The sequence below is a fragment of the Tachyglossus aculeatus genome, chromosome 8 (assembly GCF_015852505.1).
Source record: "Tachyglossus aculeatus isolate mTacAcu1 chromosome 8, mTacAcu1.pri, whole genome shotgun sequence".
Lineage (NCBI taxonomy): Eukaryota > Metazoa > Chordata > Mammalia > Monotremata > Tachyglossidae > Tachyglossus > Tachyglossus aculeatus.
In genome coordinates this window covers 9,294,254-9,314,636 of record NC_052073.1, presented here as the reverse complement: position 1 = coordinate 9,314,636, position 20,383 = coordinate 9,294,254, and the positions used below count along the sequence as shown (strand labels likewise).

At 46.7% G+C, this 20,383-nt stretch overlaps 1 protein-coding gene across 1 annotated transcript in view; it reads left to right on the top strand.

Moving 5' to 3' along the window:
• Positions 1-20,383, top strand: part of PTGIS (prostaglandin I2 synthase) — a gene marked incomplete at its 5' end in the record, with an annotated part of 59,936 nt that overhangs the window by 20,046 nt on the left and 19,507 nt on the right. Inside the window, 4 exons of the mRNA XM_038750024.1 lie at positions 2,402-2,580; positions 5,845-5,988; positions 9,743-9,897; positions 13,938-14,119. Coding sequence (XP_038605952.1) covers positions 2,402-2,580; positions 5,845-5,988; positions 9,743-9,897; positions 13,938-14,119 — 660 coding nt within the window. The remainder of the gene's footprint in view (positions 1-2,401; positions 2,581-5,844; positions 5,989-9,742; positions 9,898-13,937; positions 14,120-20,383) is intronic.

Here is a 20,383-nt window from a genome sequence, read left to right as displayed (position 1 = left end):
CTCTGCACACAGCAAGTGCTCAATAAATACGATTGACCAACTATGGGAGGAGAGTGGGTCGGCTGGCAATCCTGGTTTCTCCTGGACCCTTAGGGAGAAGTGTAGAAGTGGGTCCTCAGACCAACTGCCCTTATACATTCATTCAATCGTATTTATTGAGCACTTACTGTGGGCAGAGCACTGTACTAAGCGCTGGGAAAGTACAATCAGCAATAAAAAGAGACAATCCCTGCCCAAAACGGGCTTACAGTCTAGAGGTCTTCCCTGTCTTCCCAAGTCCAAAGGAATAGCATTCATTTGCCATCACCCCTGTCTTCGTTCTCCAAGATTCTCCCTCTGCATTTCTGCCGCTTTTGTAGCCTCCCTCCTCTCCATTACTTCTTTCTTTCTGATCCTCTGAGCCTGCTTAATCCTCGGCTGCTCGCTTCTGCCCGGGCCTTGTCTCTGCCGTCCTCTAAATCCACCTCCCATTAGTCAGCCGTATCCCAACGAGGACACACCCCAGACCTTCAAATACTCCAGCGCTACACCCCCTCTGATCCGACAAACTCCATAGCCTACACTTCCAACTGTGATTTGCCACTGACGTTAATAATAATAATAATAATAATAATGGCATTTGTTAAGCGCTTACTACGTGCAAAGCACTGTTCTAAGCGCTGAACATATAGAGACGGTCCTTACCCAACAACAGGCTCACAGTCTTAATAATGGCATTTATTAAGCGCTTACTATGTGCAAAGCACTGGGGAGGTTACAAGGTGATCAGGTTGCCCCACGGGGGGCTCACAGTCTTAATCCCCATTTTACAGATGAGGGAACTGAGGCACAGAGAAGTTAAGTGACTTTCCCAAAGTCACACAGCTGACAGTTGGCGGAGCCGGGATTTGAACCCATGACCTCTGACTCCAAAGCCCGGGCTCTTTCCACTGAGCCAGCCACCCAGCCTGCCACTCCCTCAAATCTCTTGCCCTTTCAAAGCCGTCCCGCACCCCTCTGAGAAGATTCCCCACCCACTGGCCCTCTCCACCTGCCTGGTCCCATTTCTGAGGTCTTGTTGAGTGATCCCGGGCAACTTGACTTCTTTGTGTCTCAGTTTGCTCATCTGTAAAATGGAGATAATCATTTTGTCCCCTCCTGTCCTCAACGTCCAGCCTCCTATTCTTTCCTGGAGTATTCCATCCCTTCCAAGAGGCCTTCTTCTTCTAACCACTCTCCCCTCTGCACTGAATATGTGCAGCGTGGCTCAGTGGAAAGAGCCCGGGCTTGGGAGTCAGAGGTCATGGGTTCAAATTCCGGCTCCGCCAATCGTCAGCTGTGTGACTTTGGGCAAGTCACTTAACTTCTCTTTTAGACTGTAAGCCCACTGTTGGGTAGGGACCGTCTCTATATGTTGCCAATTTGTACTTCCCAAGCACTTAGTACAGTGCTCTGCACATAGTAAGCGCTCAATAAATACGATTGATTGATTGATTCTCTGTGCCTCAGTAACCTCATCTGTAAAATGGGGATGAAGACTGTGAGCCCCAGTTGGGACAGCCTGATCACCTTGTATCCTCCCCAGCGCTTAGAACAGTGCCCTGCACATAATAAGCACTTAACAAATGGCGTCATTATTATTATTATTACTTGGCTGTGTGCCCCTTAAGAACCTTAATACTCCCCCCAGCCCTGCAACTCTAATCACCATCTCCTTATTTACCCCTATTTCTCATATCTGTTATTTATTTTAATGTCTGTCCCCCGCTTCAGACCGTGAGCTCCTTGTGGGCAGGGATCATGTCTACTAACTCTGTTGTAGAAGCAGAGAAGCATGGCTCAGTGGAAAGAGCCCGGGCTCTGGAGTCAGAGGTCATGGGTTCAAATCCCAGCTACACCAGTTGTCAGCTGTGTGACTTTGGGCAAGTCACTTCACTTTTCTGTCATCATCATCAATCGTATTTATTGAGCGCTTACTGTGTGCAGAGCACTGTACTAAGCTCTTGGGAAGTACAAATTGGCAACATATAGAGACAGTCCCTGCCCAACAGTGGGTCCCTCAGTTACCTCATCTGCAAAATGGAGATTAAGACTGTGAGCCCCCCGTGGGACAACCTGATCACCTTGTAACCTCCCTGGAGATGAAAACAGTGCTTTGCACATAGTAAGCGCTTAATAAATGCCATCATTGTACTGTACTCTCCCAAGTGCTTAGTATAGTGATCGGCACACAGTAAGTGCTCAATAAATACCGCAGATTGATTGGAGACAAGGTAGCCCTCTGGGTTGGAGGTAAGGCCTTCTTAGGGGCTCTGCAAGTTGGGGAGGGGCAAGGACTCCCTGCTTGCCTCACTTTGACCCAAATTCCATGGTAGAGAGTGCCCACTACGGAATGACTTCCACCCGTGTTACTCTTCCCTAGGTTCTGGCTGCCGGCCGGTTTGTTACCGTCCTCCTGGACCCTCATTCCTACGACTCCGTCGTCTGGGAGTCGAGCTCCAAGCTGGATTTCCACAAATACGCCGTCTTCCTCATGGAGCGGATTTTCGACGTCCAGCTGCCCCACTATGACCCCAGGGAGGAGAAGGCGAAGTTGAAACCGTGAGTGCCTCGGAGAGCAGAGGCTCTTTCACGTCTCACCCCTCCCTCGGCCCTTGACAAGTGACTCGCCCACGGTCGCACAGTGGAGCCGGAATTACAACCTAAGTCCTCTGACTCCCAGGACGGTGCTCTTTCCACTAGGCCACTCTGCTTCTCAAATTCAGGGAAAAGAGAAAGAGAAGAAAGGACTTTTCCCCCCTCACTAATCTGCAGTTTCTTCTTGAAGATCGTCCAAGAACAATTCTCTGAATGGAAAAATTCTGAAGAAGGAGCTTTCCAGTTCAGGGGAAAACCAGTAGACAGGCATTTTACATTTGGAGAAAATCCCGGTCTCCTCCCAGATCTGGAGAACACACAAGGCATTTAGGGAAGCTGGATTAATGCTTTCAGGCCCGTGGTGTTCTCTAGAAATTTCCGGCCCTGGAGTCTCCGTAGCATTTAATCATCTGGTGAGGACGCTTAACTGCAGGGAGCAGAACAGGAATGGGTCATGGGGAGGGGGTGAGAGGGTCTGGAGGAAGTCGAAGAGACTGCGGGGGTCTCTTAGGGACCCAACAGTGTGGCTCAGTGGAAAGAGCATGGACTTGGGACTCAGAGGTGATGGGTTCCAATCCTGGCTCTGCCACATGTCAGCTGTGTGACCTTGAGCAAGTCACTTAACTTCTCTGAGCCTCAGTTACCTCATCTGTAAAATGGGGATTAAGACTTTGAGCCCCACGTGGGACAACCTGATCACCTTATATCCCCCCAGCGCTTAGAAGAGTGCTTCGCACATAGTAAGCGCTTAACAAATGCCATCATCATTATTATTATTATAGACCTGATGATCTCAGCTCTACTCTCTACACTGTAAGCTCACTGTGGACAGGGAATGTGCCCGTTTACTGTTATATTAGACTCTCCCAAGTGCTTAGTACAGTGCGTTACACACAATAAGTGCTCAATAAATACGATTGGATAAATGAATGGGTACTCCAGTGCTTAGTTAGGTGCTGAGCACACAAGTGCTTAACGAATACCACAGCTATTATGAATTAAGAGCTTGTGGTTTCTCCTGTGCTCGGAGAAGGGATTCTAGGACCCAGGTGTGACCCTTCTAACCAACCCCAATCAATCAATCAGTCATATTCATTGAGCGCTTACTGTGTGCAGAGCACTGTACTAAGCGCTTGGGAAGTACAAGTTGGCAACATATAGAGACAGTCCCTACCCAGCAGTGGGCTCACAGTCTAAAAGGGGAAGCATCCTCACCTCCCAATCCTCCTTGAAAGTGGTATGTTGTCTGTCTCCCCCTTCTAGACTGTGAGCCCGTTGTTGGGTAGGGTCCATCTCTATATGTTGCCAACTTGGACTTCCCAAGCGCTTAGTACAGTGCTCTGCACACAGTAAGCGCTCAATAAATACGATTGAATGAATGAATGGTAACCGAGGACAGAAAGGGACGAGGAGAGACATGAGAAGCAGTGTGGTGTAGTGGATAGAGCGTGGGCCTGAGTCAGAAGATCATGGGTTAATAATAAGCGGCGTGGCTCCGTGGAAAGAGCCTGGGCTTGGAAGTCCGAGGTCATGGGTTCTAATGCCGGCTCTGCCACTTGTCTGCTGTGTGACTTTGGGCAAGTCACTTCATTTCTCTGTGCCTCAGTTACCCCATCTGTGAATTGGGAATGAAGACTGTGAGCCCCACGTGAGACAACCTTATGACCTTGTATCTACCCCAGTACTTAGAAGAGTGCTTGGCACATAGCAAGTGCTTAACAAATACCAATATTTTTATTATTAATAATGGTATTTGTTAAATGCTTACTATGTGTCAAGCACTGTTCTAAGTGCTGGGTCATAATCCCGGCTCCACCACACATCTGCTGTGTGTTCTTCGGCGAGTCACTTCCCTTCTCTGTGCCTCAGTTACCTCATCTGTAAAATGGGGATTGAGATTGTGAGCCCCATGTGGGATAGGGACTGTGACCAACCCGATTTGCCTGTCTCCGCCCCAGTGCTTACTACAGTGCCTGGCACACAGTAAGCGCTTAACAAATACCACATTTATTATTGTAATTATGGCATCCTGGAGGAAGCAGATGGAGGGGGCCCTGTGGGAGCTAGCTCTCTTCCTCCCTTCAAAGCCCTACTGAGAGCTCACCTCTTCCAAGAGGCCTTCCCAGACTGAGCCCCCTTTTCCTCTCCTCCTCCCCCCCGCCCTACCTCCTTTCCCTCCCCACAGCACTTGTATATATATTTGTACAGATTTTTTTTATTCTATTCATTTTACTTGTACGTATTTACTATTTATTTTGTTAATGATGTGCATATAGCTTTAATTCTATTTGTTCTGACGCCTTTGACACCTGTCTCCACGTTTTGTTTTGTGGTCTATCTCCCCCTTCAAGACTGTGAGCCCGTTTTTGGGTAGGGACTGTCTCTATACGTTGCCAACTTGTACTTCCCAAGTGCTCTGCACACAGTAAGCACTCAATCAATCAATCAATCAATCGTATTTATTGAACGCTTACTGTGTGCAGAGCACTGTACTAAGCGCTTGGGAAGTACAAGTTGGCAACATATAGAGACAGTCCCTACCCAACAATGCGATTGAATGAGTGAATGAATGAGTGGGGTGGTCCTGTCGGCCCCCCCGAGAGGCTCCTGGGAGGAGTGGATGGGTTGTCTGCCTGCGGAATCAATCAATCAATCGTATTTATTGAGTGCTTACTGCGTGCAGAGCAATCAATCAATCAATCAATCATATTTATTGAGCGCTTACTGTGTGCAGAGCACTGTACTAAGCACTTGGGAAGTACAGGTAGGCAACATATAGAGACAGTCCCTACCCAACAGTGGGCTCACAGTCTAAAAGGGGGAGACAAAACCAAACATACTAACAAAATAAAATAAATAGAATAGATATGTACAAGTAAAATAAATAAATAGAGTAATAAATATGTACAAACATATATACATATATACAGGTGCTGTGGGGAAGGGAAGGAGGTAAGATGGGGGGGATGGAGAGGGGGACGAGAGGGAGAGGAAGGAAGGGTCTCAGTGTGGGAAGGCCTCCTGGAGGAGGTGAGCTCTTAGCAGCGGAGGAGCAGAGGGTGCGGGCTGGGCTGGAGAAGGAGAGAAGAGAGCACTGTACTAAGCGCTTGGAAAGTACAAGTTGGCAACATATAGAGACGGTCCCTACCCAACAGTGGGCTCACAGAGGGCTGGGGCGGGGGGAGGGAAGGTCTGGTCAGGGCTAAGCCCAGTTATGTGTGTTTCCAGGACTCTACTCAACCAGAATCTGCGGACCCTGACCAAAGCCACTCTCCTCAACCTACGCACCCTGCTGCTCCCTGACCCCGGGGAGGGGGCTCCGGGCTGGAGGGAGACAGGCTTGCTGCAGCTCTCCTACAGCACGCTGTTCAGGTGAGTGGGGTCTGCCCAAGGCGGGAGGGAAGTGGGAGGCGGGGGTTGGTTCCTCCCACCCCCCCAACAGCCAGAGGTTGGGGGTCTGTGTCCCCCCAGGCACGACCGATTCTTCAGGCCGGGCAGGGCTCGCTTAGCTCAGCAGGCCTAGCTCAGTCAGTCCATCAAATAACGGCCAAGAAGCAGCATGGTGAGCCAGAAGGTCATAATAAATAATAATAATAATGGGATTTATTAAGCGCTTACTATGTGCACAGCACTGTCCTAATCGCTGCAGAAGTTACAAGGGGATCAGGTTGTCCCACGGGGGGCTCGCAGTCTTAATCCCCACTTTTCAGATGAGGTAACTGAAGCACAGAGAAGTGAAGTGACTTGCCCAAAGCCACACAGCTGACAATTGAGAAGCAACGTGGCTCAGTGGAAAGAGCGCGGGCTTTGGAGTCAGAGGCCATGGATTCGAATCCCGGCTCCACCGATTGTCACCTGTGTGACTTTGGGCAAGTCACTTAACTTCTCTGTGCCTCAGTGACCTCATCTGTAAAATGGGGATTAAGACTGTGAGCCTCACATGGGACAACCTGATCACCTTGTAACCTCCCCAGTGCTTAGAACAGTGCTTTGCACATAGTAAGCGCTTAATAAATGCTATTATTATTATTATTATTATTAATTGGCGGAGCAGGCATTTGAACCCGTGACCTCCGACTCCAAAGCCTGTGCTCTTTCCACTGAGCCACGAAGGTCATGGGTTCTAATCCCACCTCCGCCACTGGTCTGCTTTGCGACCTTGGGCAAGTCGCTTCACTTCTCTGGGCCTCAGTTCCCTCATCTGTAAAATGGGGATTGGGATTAGGAGCCCCATTTGGGTCAGGGACTGTGTCCAACTCCATTTGCTTGTGTCCACCCAGTGCTTAGTACAGTACCTGGCAAATAGTAAGTGCTTAAAAGAACACCTTGTGCTGCATCCCTGCCTGCCAATTCACTCATTATTATTATTATTATTGATAATAAAAATAATAATAAGTCAATTCACTCATTATTGTTATCGTTAATAATGATGATAATAATAATAACTAGTGAATTGGGGGGCAGGGGTGCAACACGAGGCAAGCAAAGTGTATTTCATTCATTCGGTCATTTGTTGAGCACTGACTGTGTGCAGACCACTGTACTAAGCGTTTGCAAAGTACAGTACAGCAATAGAGACAGATAATCCCTGCTCAGGGATAATCCCTGCAATCTTTGCTCAGGATTTAGAACAGTGCTTGGCACATAGTAAGCGCTTAGCAAATACCACCATTATTATAGTAGCCAGTTGCGGGCAGAACTGGAACTCAAACCCAGGTCTCCGGATTTCCAGAGCGGATCTTTTTTCACGGGACCTACAACAGGGCTCTGGACAGTCCAGCAGGGACTGGGCTGTGGGAGGGAGTGGGACTGGTGGAATTGGAAACAGTGTGGCTCAGTAGGAAAGAGCCCGGGCTTTGGAGTCGGAGGTCATGGGTTCAAATCCCGGCTCCGCCAATTGTCAGCTGTGTGACTTTGGGCAAGTCACTTCACTTCTCTGTGCCTCAGTTCCCTCATCTGTAAAATGGGGATTGAGACTGTGAGCCCCATGAGGGACAACCTGATAATCTTGTAACCTCCCAGTGCTTAGAACAGTGCTTTGCACATAGTAAGCCCTTAATAAATGCCATTAAAAAAATTGGAGTGAAAAAGACTTTTGGGGTACTGGGGGGAGGTGAGAGGGCTGGATCCTGGCAGGAGCAAAGCCAGGGGAAAGTTTTTGAGCAGAGAAGCAGGGTGGCTCAGTGGAAAGAGCCCAGGCTTTGGAGTCAGAGGTCATGGGTTCAAATCCCGGCTCTGCCCATTGTCAGCTGTGGGACTTGCCCAAAGTCACTTCTCTGTGCTCAGTTCCTTCATCTGTAAAATGGGGATTGACTGTGAGCCCCCTGTGCGACAACCTGATCACCTTGTAACCTCCCCAGCGCTTAGAACAGTGCTTTGCACATAGTAAGTGCTTAATAAATGCCATCATTATTATTTTTGTTATGATGGCAAGATATGGGCATCATGTAATCTCATGGTGGGCGGGCAATGTGTCTACGTGTCTGCTGTTATTTACTGTACGTGCTCAATAAATGCCATTGATTGAGACAAAAATTAAACATCATATACAAATCATCTTCAGTTGTTACTTCTGGGTCAACAGCTCAGACCTAGACCTCTATTTCATTCATTCATTCATTCAATCGTATTTATTGAGCGCTTACTGTGTGCAGAGCACTGGACTAAGCGCTTGGGAAGTACAAGTTGGCAACATATAGAGACGGTCCCTACCCAACATTCATTCACTCAATCGTATTTATTGAGCGCTTACTGTGTGCAGAGCACTGGACTAAGCGCTTGGGAAGTACAAGTTGGCAACATATAGAGACGGTCCCTACCCAACAGTGGGCTCACAGTCTAGAAGGGGGAGACAGACAACAAAACCAAACATATTAACAAAATAAAATAAATAGAATAAATATTAACAAATAAAATAAATAAATAAATAGAGTAATACATATGTACAAACATATATACATATATCCAGGCGCTGTGGAGAGGGGAAGGAGGTAAGACGGGGGGATGGAGAGGGAGAGGAGGGGGAGAGGAAGGAGGGGGCTCAGTCTGGGCCAACTTGTACTTCCCAAGCGCTTAGTACAGTGCTCTGCACACAGTAAGTGCTCAATAAATGTGATTGGATGAATGAATGAATTAGGCCATGCTGCTTCTCAGCAAGACTGCCAAGATGAAGTGTTTAGTACAGTGCTCCACACATAGTAAGCACTCATTACATACGATTGGATTGGGGTTGAGGGACTACCCACTGATCCACAGATTCATTCATTCATTCAATCGTATTTATTGAGCGCTTACTGTGTGCAGAGCACTGTACTAAGCGCTTGGGAAGTCCAAGTTGGCAACATATAAAGACGGTCCCTACCCAACAGCGGGCTTACAGTCTAGAAGGGGGAGACAGACAACAAAACAACACATATAAACCAAATAAAATAAATAGAAAAAATATGTACAAATAAAATTGAGTAATAAATCTGTACAAACATGTATACATATATACAGGTGCTGTGGGGAGGGGACGGAGGTAAGGCAGGGGGGATGAGGAGGGGGAGAGGAAGGAGGGGGCTCAGTCTGGGCCAACTTGTACTTCCCAAGCGCTTAGTACAGTGCTCTGCACACAGTAAGCGCTCAATAAAGATGATTGGATGAATGAATGAATTAGGCCATGCTGCTTCTCAGCAAGACTGGCAAGATGAAGTGTTTAGTACAGTGCTCCACACGTAGTAAGCACTCATTACATACGATTGGATTGGGGTTGAGGGACTACCCACACCTCCTCCCAGGGTGTAATGGGTCTGTATCCAAGCCAGATCCTGGCCCTCATGCCATCCCGTGTGTTCCCATGGTTACTAGAGCGTGGCTCAGTGGAAAGAGCACGGGCTTTGGAGTCAGAGGTCAGGGGTTCGAGTCCCGGTTCGAATCCCGGCTCAGCCACTTGTCAGCTGTGTGACTCTGGGCAAGTCACGTCACTTCTCTGTGCCTCAGTTCCCTCGTCTGTAAAATGGGGATGAAGACTGGGAGCCCCATGTGGGACAACCTCATCACCTTGTAGCCCCCCCCAGCGCTTAGAACAGTGCTTTGCACATAGTAAGCGCTTCATAAATGCCATTATTGTTATCATTATTATTAGAGCTGGCTACTTGACTCTTTTCGGCAACGAGGGAGTCCAGTACGACGACCCCGCCGGCCAAACGCAAGACAGGGCCCACTCGGCCGAGGTCTACCAGCACTTCCGCCAGCTGGACTGCCTGCTGATGAAACTCGCCCGCTCCTCTCTGTCCGCAGGTAAGTCTCCCTCATTCATTCATTCATTCAGTCGTATTTATTGAGCGCTTACTGTGTGCAGAGCACTGTACTAAGCGCTTGGGAAGTGTAAGTTGGCTATACCTCTGCTTGTCTCTCCCTCCCGTAGTCAATCAATCAATCAATCAATCGTATTTATTGAGCGCTTACTGTGTGCAGAGCACTGTACTAAGCGCTGGGGAAGTATAAGTTGGCAACATATAGAGACAGTCCTGGCTTCTGGAACAGAGACAGAGGGGACGAGGAAAGGGGAAGGGGAGGAGAAACCATGTCTACTGAGCTGGAAGATAGAGAAGCAGCGGGGCTCAGTGGAAAGAGCCCAGGCTTGGGAGTCAGAGGTCCCGGGTTCTAATCCCGACTCCGCCACTTATCGGCTGGGTGACTTTGGACAAGTCACTTAACTTCTCTGTTCCTCAGTTAACTCATCTGTAAAATGGGGATGAAGACTGTGAGCCCCACATGGGACAACCTCATTACCTTGTATTTCCCCTAGAGCTAAGAACAGTGCTTGGCACATAGTAAGCGCTTAATGAATACCATCATTATTTTATATGGTTTTAGATGGTATTTGCTCCCTGCCACTTGTCTATTGGGTGGCCTTGGGCAAGTCACTTCATTTCTCTGTGCCTCAGTTCCTTCATCTGTAAAATGGAGATGAAGACTGTGAGCCCCACGTGGGACAACCTGATTACCTTGTATCTTCCCTAGAGCTTAGAACAGTGCTTGGCACATAGTAAGCGCTTAACAAATACCATCATTATTTTATATGGTTTTAGATTCATTCATTCATTCATTCAATCATATTTATTGAGCGCTTACTGTGTGCAGAGCACTGTACTAAGTGCTTGGGAAGTACAAGTTAGCAACATAATGGTGTTTGCTCCTCTGCCACTTGTCTATTAGGTGGCCTTGGGCAAGTCACTTCATTTCTCTGTGCCTCAGTTCCTTCACCTGTAAAATGGGGATGAAGACTGTCAGCCCCAAGTGGGACAACATCATTACCTTGTATCTACCCTAGAACTTAGAACAGTGCTTGGTACATAGTAAGCGCTTAACAAATACCATCATTATTTTATCCACTTGTCTATTAGGTGGCCTTGGGCAAGTCACTTCATTTCTCTGTGCCTCAGTTCCTTCATCTGTAAAATGGGGATTAAGACTGTGGGTCCCATGGGAGACATGGCTTGTCTCTACCAGAGAGCTTAGCACCGTGCCTGGCACAAAGTAAACGGTTAACAAATACTGTTAAAAAAATGAATTTTAGTGAGTTTTAGTGGGAATCTATGTTCTGGCCCTGCAGCTACAGTTCTGGGTTAGGACAGTAGATGGTAATATTGGGCAGGCTGTGCCCAGTCTCCTGCGATCAATTGTCCTTTAATGTTTTTTCTTTAAAATATGGTATTTTTTAAATGCTTACTATGTGCCAGGCACTGTACTTTTCCCTTTGCCACCTCATTATTTTGCCCTGGTATTCCTGGAGGGATAGCTGGGGTCTGATGGTATTGACGCCCGTCTACTTGCTTTGTTCTGTTGTCTGTCTCCTCCTTATAATAATGATGGCATTTGTTAAGCGCCTACTAAGTGCCAACCACTGTTCGAAGCACCGGGGGGATACAAGGTAATCAGGTTGTCCCACGTGGGGCTCACAGTCTTCATCTCCATTTTACAGATGAGGGAACTGAGGCCCAGAGAAGTGAAGTGACTTGTCCAAGGTCACATAGCAGACATGTAGTGGAGTAGGGATTCGAACCCATGACCTCTGACTCCAAAGCCCGGGCTCTTTCCACTGAGCCACGCTGCTCCTCCATTTATTCTGATGACTTGACAGCTGACCACGTTTTGTTTTGTTCTCTGTCTCCCCCGTCAAGACTGTGAGCCCGTTGTTGGGTTGGGACCGTCTCTATATGTTGCCAACTTGGACTTCCCAAGCGCTTAGTCCAGTGCTCCGCACACAGTAGGCGCTCAATAAATATGATTGAATGAATGAATGAATGAATCTCAACTCCCTTCTCTATTCCCTGGTCCGGGCCCAGACAGTCATTCATTCATTCAATCGTATTTATTGAGCGCTTACTGGGTGCAGAGCACTGTACTAAGCGCTTGGGAAGTACAAGTTGGCAACATAACTGAGGGGGAGGATGAAAGAAAGGGTGATGAGAATCAGAGACCAAGAACTAAATCTCTTTGACCCCTTCTGCTTCCTCAGCCCTCCCTACCTCCTTTCCTAATACCCCCTCTCCCCCAGTCACAGTCAGACTCCCCCCAAAAAGGTAAGACGGTTGTGTCCGCTCCTCAAGGGCAGCAATTCGTCTACCATGGAACTCCTCCAAGAGCTTAGTACAGTGCTGGGCACAGAGCACGTTCATCCATTCATTCATCCAATCGTATTTATGGAGCGCTTTCCATGTGCAAAGCACTGTACTGAGCAGTTGGAAGAGTATAGAGAAGCAGCGTGGTTCAGTGGAAAGATCATGGGCTTTGGAGTCACAGGTCATGGGTTCAAATCCCGTCTCAGCCACTCAGCTGTGTGACTTTGGGCAAGTCACTTAACTTCTCTGGGCCTCAGTTTCCTCATCTGTAAAATGGGGATTAAGACTGTGAGCCCTATTGAGAAGCAGTGGAAAGAACCCGGGCTTTGGAGTCAGAGGTCAGGGGTTCAAATCCTGGCTCCGCCCATTGTCAGCTGTGTGACTTTGGGCAAGTCACTTCACTTCTCTGTGCCTCAGTTACCTCATCTGGAAAATGGGGATTAAGACTGTGAGCCCCCCCCATGGGACAACCTGATCACCTTGTTACTTCTCCAGAGCTTAGAACAGTGCCTTGCGCATAGTAAGCGCTTAATAAATGCCATTATTGTTATTATTATTATTATTATTATTATGTGGGACAACCTGATCACCTTGTAACTTCCCCAGTGCTTAGAACAGTGCCTTGCACATAGTAAGCCCTTAATAAATGTCATTATTATTATTATTATTATTATGTTACAACCTGATCACCTTGTAACTTCCACAGTGCTTAGAACAGTGCCTTGCTCATAGTAAGTGCTTAATAAATGCCATCATCATTATTATTATTATTATTATGTGGGACAACCTGATTACCTTGTATCCCCCCAGCACTTAGAACAGTGCCTTGCACATAGTAAGCACTTAATAAATGCCATTATTATTATTATTATTATGTGGGACAACCTGATCACCTTGTAACTTCCCCAGTGCTTAGAACAGTGCCTTGCACATAGTAAGTGCTTAATAAATGCCATTATTATTATTATTATTATTATTATGTGGGACAACCTGATTACCTTGTAACCCCCCAGCATTTAGAACAGTGCTTGGCACACAGTAAGTGCTTAACGAACGCCATTATTATCATTATTATTACTGTACAATAATGAAAAGACAAGTCCCCTGCCCACAGCAAGCTGTTCAGTTCATTCATTCATTCATTCATTCGTATTTATTGAGCGCTTACTGTGTGCAGAGCACTGTACTAAGCGCTTGGGAAGTACCAGTTGGCAACATATAGAGACGGTCCCTACCCAACAGCAGGCTCACAGTCTAGAAGGGGGAGACAGACAACAAAACATAACACATTAACCAAATAAAATAAATAGAATGGTAAATATGTGCAAGTGAAATAAATAGAGTAATAAATCTGATGATCAATCAATCAATCGTATTTATTGAGCACTTACTGTGTGCAGAGCACTGTACTAAGCGCTTGGGAAGTACAATCAATCAATCAATCATATTTATTGAGCGCTTACTGTGTGCAGAGCGCTTGGGAAGTACAGGTTGGCAACATATAGAGACAGTCCCTACCCAACAGCGGGCTCCCAGTCTAGAAGGGGGAGACAGAGAACAAAACCAAACATATTAACAAAATAAAATAAATAGAATAGATATGTACAAGCAAAATAAATAAATAGAGTAATAAATATGTACAAACATATATACAGGTGATGATGTCCGAGGGGCGGAGGGAGTTAACTCTTGGGATGGTTTGACACTTTGCAGGAGAGAAGAAAGAAGCCGCAGACATCAAAATACGGCTCTGGAAGTTGCTTTCGACGCAACGCTTGAGGGACAAAGCCAATAAGAGCTGTTGGGTGGAAAGTTATCGGCAGCACCTGGAAGCCCTCAGAGTCGGGGAAGAGATGCAGGCGAGAGCCATGTTGCTGCAGCTCTGGGCCACGCAGGTTAGTTCCCACACGTATGAGCCCACGCGTGTGCACGGACTTGGACGTGTAACCATCTCCTATCGGTTCAGCCTTAGTCAACCATTAGGAAGCACGTTGATCCGAGTCGTCGCCGTCCCTCTACGTTGCCAACTTGTACTTCCCAAGCGCTTAGTACAGTGCTCTGCACACAGTAAGCACTCAATAAATATGAATGAATGAATCAATAAGTGAGTGCCAACTTGTACGTCCTAAGCGCTTAGTACAGTGCTCTCTGCACACAGTAAAGCGCTCAATAAATACGATTGAATGAATGAATGAGCCTCGCCTATTGGTCAGTCAGTGGTGTTTATTGAGTGCCTAACTGTGCGCAGAGCACTGGAGGAGCAGCGTGGCTTAGTGGGAAGAGCCCCGGCTTGGGAGTCGGAGGTTGTGGGTTCTAATCCCAGCTCCACCACTTGTCAGCTGGGTGACTTTGGGTAAGTCACTTCACTTCTCTGGGCCCCTCAGTGACTTCATCTGTAAAATGGGGATTAAGACTGTGAGCCCCACCTGGTATCTACCCCAGCACTTAGAACAGTGCCTGGCACATAGTAAGCACTTAATAAATACCATAATTATTATTATTATTATTGCTTGGGAGAGGACAATACAGTGGAATTAACAGACATTTTCCCAACCCATTACGAGCTTTCATTTACTCAGTCGTATTTATATAGCACTTACTTTGTGCAGAGTGCTAAGAGCTTGCGAGAGTCCAGTATAATTTACAGTCTAGAGGAACAGACTTAATCATACTTATTGAGCGCTTGCTGTGTGCAGAGGTTAGTGGAAAGAGCCCGGGCTTGGGAGTCGGAGGTCGTGGGTTCTAATCCCAGCTCCACCACTTGTCAGCTGGGTGACTTTGGGCAGTCACTTCACTTCTCTGTGCCCCTCAGTGACCTCATCTGTAAAATGGGGATTAAGACTGTGAGCCCCACGCGGGACAACCTGATAATCTTGTATCTACCCCAGCACTTACAACAGTGCTTGGCACATAGTAAGCACTTAATAAATACCATAATTATTATTATTAAGTGCTTGGGAGAGGACAATACAGTGGAATTAACAGACATTTTCCCTACCCATTATGAGCTTTCATTTATTCAGTCATATTTATATAGTGCTTACTGTGTGCAGAGCGCTAAGAGCTTGGGAGAGACCAGTCTAGAGGAACAGACTTAATCATACTTATTGAGCGCTTGCTGTGTGCCGAGCACTGTACTAAGCTCTGGGGTCGATACAAGCTAATCAGGTTCGTGTCCCACATGGGGCTCGCAGTCTTAATCCCTATTTTGCCGCTGAGGTAATTGAGGTCCAGAGAAGGGAAGCGACTGACCATGGTCACACAGCAGTGGGATTAGAAGCCAGGTCCGTGCTCTATCTGCTAGACTACACTGCTTCTTGTCCCATTGATGATTTATCCAGCAGCAGCTGACAGGAGAGGAGAGAGAGTCAAAATGGGAGCTGTGTAACTTTGGGGATTATCCCATCAGTAGGGAGAAATCCTAGGATGGTTCCAATTCAGCAGAGGCAGGAGGTCTCAGGAATCGATAAGCTGTAGTTAGTCATTACTGAGGAAAATCATCACCATCATCATCAATCGTATTTATTGAGCGCTTACTGTGTGCAGAGCACTGTACTAAGCGCTTGGGAAGTACAAGTTGGCAACATATAGAGACAGTCCCTACCCAACAGTGGGCTCAACCAAGTGACGGTGAGACATTAATCAAATTCTATTTTACTTGTGCTCTCCAGGAATTTTCTAGCATCATCCTATAGTCAGGTTCCTACCAATCAATGATTCATTCATTCATTCAATCATATTTATTGAGCGCTTACTGTGTGCAGAGCACTGGACTAAGCGCTTGGGAAGTCCAAGTTGGCAACATATAGAGACGGTCCCTACCCAACAGCGGGCTCACAGTCTAGAAGGGGGAGACGGACAACAAAGCAAAACAAGTAAAGTTGTTGCCAACTTGTACTTCCCAAGCGCTTAGTACAGTGCTCTGCACACAGTAAGCGCTCAATAAATACGATTGATTGATTGAAGTAGACAGGTGTCAAAACCATCAGAATAAATAGAATTATAGCTACATACTCATCATTAATATAGGAGAAGCAGTGTGGCGTAATGGGGAGAGCACAGGCCTGGGGGGTCAGAAGGTCATGGGTTCTAATCCTGACTCTGCCACTTGTCTGTTGTGTGACCTTGGGCAAGTCACTTCTCTGTGCCTCAGTTACCTCATCTGTAAAATGGGGATTGAGACTGTGAGCCCCCACATGGGACAGGGACTGTGTTCAAACCGATCTGCTTGTATGTACCCCAGCGCTTAGTACAGTGCCTGGCACATAGTAAGTGCTTAGCAAATACCATAATAATAATAATTCTCATGCCACCTAAGAACTGAGGAATTTTGCCCAGGAGCATGAGCACATGAAGAAAAATCTGGGAGTAATAATCATAATAATAATAATAATGGCTTTTATTAAGCACTTTCTATGTGCAAAGCACTGTTCTAAGCGCTGGGGAGGTTACAAGGTGATCAGGTTGTCCCACGGGGGGCTCACAGTCTTACTCCCCATTTTACAGATGAGGTAACTGAGGCCCAGAGAAGTTAAGTGACTTGCCCAAAGTCCCACAGCTGACAATTGGCAGAGCCGGGATTTGAACCCATGCCCTCTGACTCCAAAGCCCGGGCTCTTTCCACTAGAGGGGGAGGCTATTCAGAAACTCCAGCACTCAGAGCAGTGCTTAACACATAGTGAGTGTTGAACAAATACCATAAAAAAATGCAGGGAAGGGCTTTTAGAAGAAGGGGCCCTCCCTGCCGAGTACAGAATAAGGGAAATGAGTTTCAAGTACAGTAGGAGGGCTGGTGATTAGACTTGATCAATCAACCAATTCAGAAATCATATTTATTGAGCGCCTACTGTGAATGGAGCATCGTCCCCTCCTACTAGGAGCTTATACTTTCAGCTCACAATCGAAGGCAGGAGGAAGGGATTGAACAAGCACTTAATACAGTCCTCTGCACACAGTAAGTGCTCAAGAAATTATTTTTAGGATATCTGTCGGATGCTCACTATGTGTCAAGCTGTGTTCTAGACTGTAAGCCCATTGTAGGCAGGGATTGTCTCTCTTTATTGCTGAATTGTACTTTCCCAGCGCTTAGTACAGTGCTCTGCACACACTAAGCGCTCAATAAATACAACTGAATGAATGTTCTAAGCACTGGACTAGACACAAAGATAATCAGGTTGCACACGGTCCCTGTCCCATGTGGGGCTCACAGTCTTAATAGGATTGATTGATTGAGCAAGAAGTCAGAGGTAATAATAATAATAGCAATTATGGCACCTATTAAGCACTTATTATGTGCCAAGCCCTGTATTAAGTGCTCAGGTAGATAACTTGTACTTCCCAAGCGCTTAGTACAGTGCTCTGTGCAAAGTAAGCGCTCAATAAATACAATTGAATTAGTGAATGAATAAAAGATCATCAGGCCCCACATAGGGCTCACAATCTAAGAAGGAGGGAGAACAAGTATTGAAGCTGCCTTCTGCGTGTTTTGCACATAGTAAGCGATTAATAATTATGTGGCCAACGCTTAGTACAGTGCACTGCACACAGTAAATATGATTGGAGGCCTTCCCAGACTGAGCCCTTTCCTTCCTCCTCCCCTCGTCCCCCCTCCATCCCCCCCATCTTACCTCCTTCCCTCCCCCACAGCACCTGTATATATGCATATATGTTTGGACATATTTATTACTCTATTTATTATACTTGTACATATCTATTCTATTTATTTTATTTTGTTAGTATGTTTGGTTTTGTTCTCTGTCTCCCCCTTTTAGACTGTGAGCCCACTGTTGGGTAGGGACTGTCTCTATATGTTGCCAACTTGTACTTCCCAAGAGCTTAGTACAGTGCTCTGCACACAGTAAGCGCTCAATAAATACGATTGATGATGATGATGATGATGAATCCCCATTGTGCAGATGAAGGAATTGAGGCACGGAGAAATTAGGTGACTTGCCCAAAGCAGGTAAGTAGCAGAGCTTGGATTAGAACCCAGGTCCTATGACTCCCAGGAGCTTGCTTCCTCAGGTAGAATTGAGAATAAAGTTAGAAGCAGCATGGCCTGGGAAACAGAAGGATCTGGGTTCTAGTCCCGGCTCCTCTACTTGTCTGCTGTGTGGCCTTAGTTAAGTCACTTCACTTCTCTGTGCCTTAGTTACCTCATCTGTAAAATGGGGATTAAGATTCTGAGCCCCACATAGGATACGGTCTGTGTCCAACCTGATTATCTTGTATCTACCCTGGTACTGAGTACAGTGCCTGGCACATAGTAAGCACTTAACAAATACCATTAAAAAAAAAAAAAACCAGAAGGAAGGTGAACTTGGGAGGAGCTGAAATGTGGGCTTGGGTGAGAGGAGAGAATGGGGTAGATAATTCTGATTATCTAAGTTTCTTGTTTTATTACTCTATTTATATTACTCTATTTATTATTACTCTATTTATTATTACTCTATTTTACTTGTACATATCTATCCTATTTATTTTATTTTGTTAATATGTTTTGTTCTCTGTCTCCCCCTTCTAGACTGTGAGCCCACTGTTGGGTAGGGACCGTCTCTAAATGTTGCCAAGTGCTTAGTACAGTGCTCTGCACACAATAAGCACTCAATAAATACAATTGATTGATTGTTCCAAGAAATAGCATTGCCCAAGGGAGCCTGCATCTTCTGTTTCTCTAGGGGAGGCGGAGGAAGGAGATGAGGACCTCTAGTACGCTGGAAAATGGGAAGAACTTTTCCTCCGACACTAATAAATGTAGGTTCCCCAGCAACAGAATTTTAATTTAAGAGCAATGGCTCGATTTGAAAACTCGGGCCAGTTAAAACGCTGATATAAGCAGTTTAGCCAAATGAAGTGAATTATTCCTCACTCCCACCCACATCAATAATAATAATAATAACAATAATAATAATTATAATGATGATTTTTGTTAAGTGCTCACTATGTGTTGAGCACTGTACTAAGCTCCGTGGTAGATGCAAGATCATCAGATCCCTCATGGGGCTCATAGTCTAAGTAGGAGGGAAAACAGGCAATGAATCCCCATTTTGCAAATAAGGGGAGGCACAGGGAGGTTATATCAATCAATCAATCATATTTATTGAGTGCTTACTGTGTGCAGAGCACTGTACTAAGCACTTGGGAAGTACAAGTTGGCAACATATAGAGACAGTCCCTACCCAACAGCAGGCTCACAGTCTAAAAGTGGGAGACAGAGGACAAAACCGAACATACTAACAAAATAAAATAAATAGAATAGATATGTACAAGTAAAATAAATAAATAAATAGAGTAATAAATATGTACAAACATATATACATATATATAGGTGCTGTGGGGATGGGAAGGAGGTAAGATGAGGGGGCTGGAGAGGGGGACAAGGGGGAGAGAAAGGGAGGGGCTCAGTCTGGGAAGGCCTCCTGGAGGAGGTGAGCTCTCAGCAGGGCCTTGAAGGGAGGAAGAGAGCTAGCTTGGCGGATGGGCAGAGGGAGGGCATTCCAGGCCTGGGGGATGACGTGGGCCTGGGGTCGATGGCGGGGACGGGCGAGAACGAGGTACGGTGAGGAGATTAGCAGTGGAGGAGCGGAGGGTGTGGGCTGGGCTGGAGAAGGAGAGAAGGGAGGTGAGGTAGGAGGGGGCGAGGGGATGGACAGCCTTGAAGCCCAGGGTGAGGAGTTTCTGCCTGATGCGCAGATTGATTGGTAGCCACTGGAGATTTTTGAGGAGGGGAGTAACATGCCCAGAGCGTTTCTGGACAAAGACAATCCAGGCAGCAGCATGAAGTATGGATTGAAGTGGGGAGAGACACGAGGATGGGAGATCAGAGAGAAGGCTGATGCAGTAGTCCAGACGGGATAGGATGAGAGCTTGAACGAGCAGGGTAGCAGTATGGATGGAGAGGAAAGGGTGGATCTTGGCAATGTTGCGGAGCTGAGACCGGCAGGTTTTGGTGACGGCTTGGATGTGAGGGGTGAATGAGAGAGCGGAGTCGAGGATGACACCAAGGTTGCGGGCTTGTGAGACGGGAAGGATGGTAGTGCCATCAACAGAGATGGGAAAGTCAGGGAGAGGGCAGGGTTTGGGAGGGAAGACAAGGAGTTCAGTCTTGGACATGTTGAGTTTTAGGTGGTGGGCAGACATCCAGATGCAGATGTCCTGAA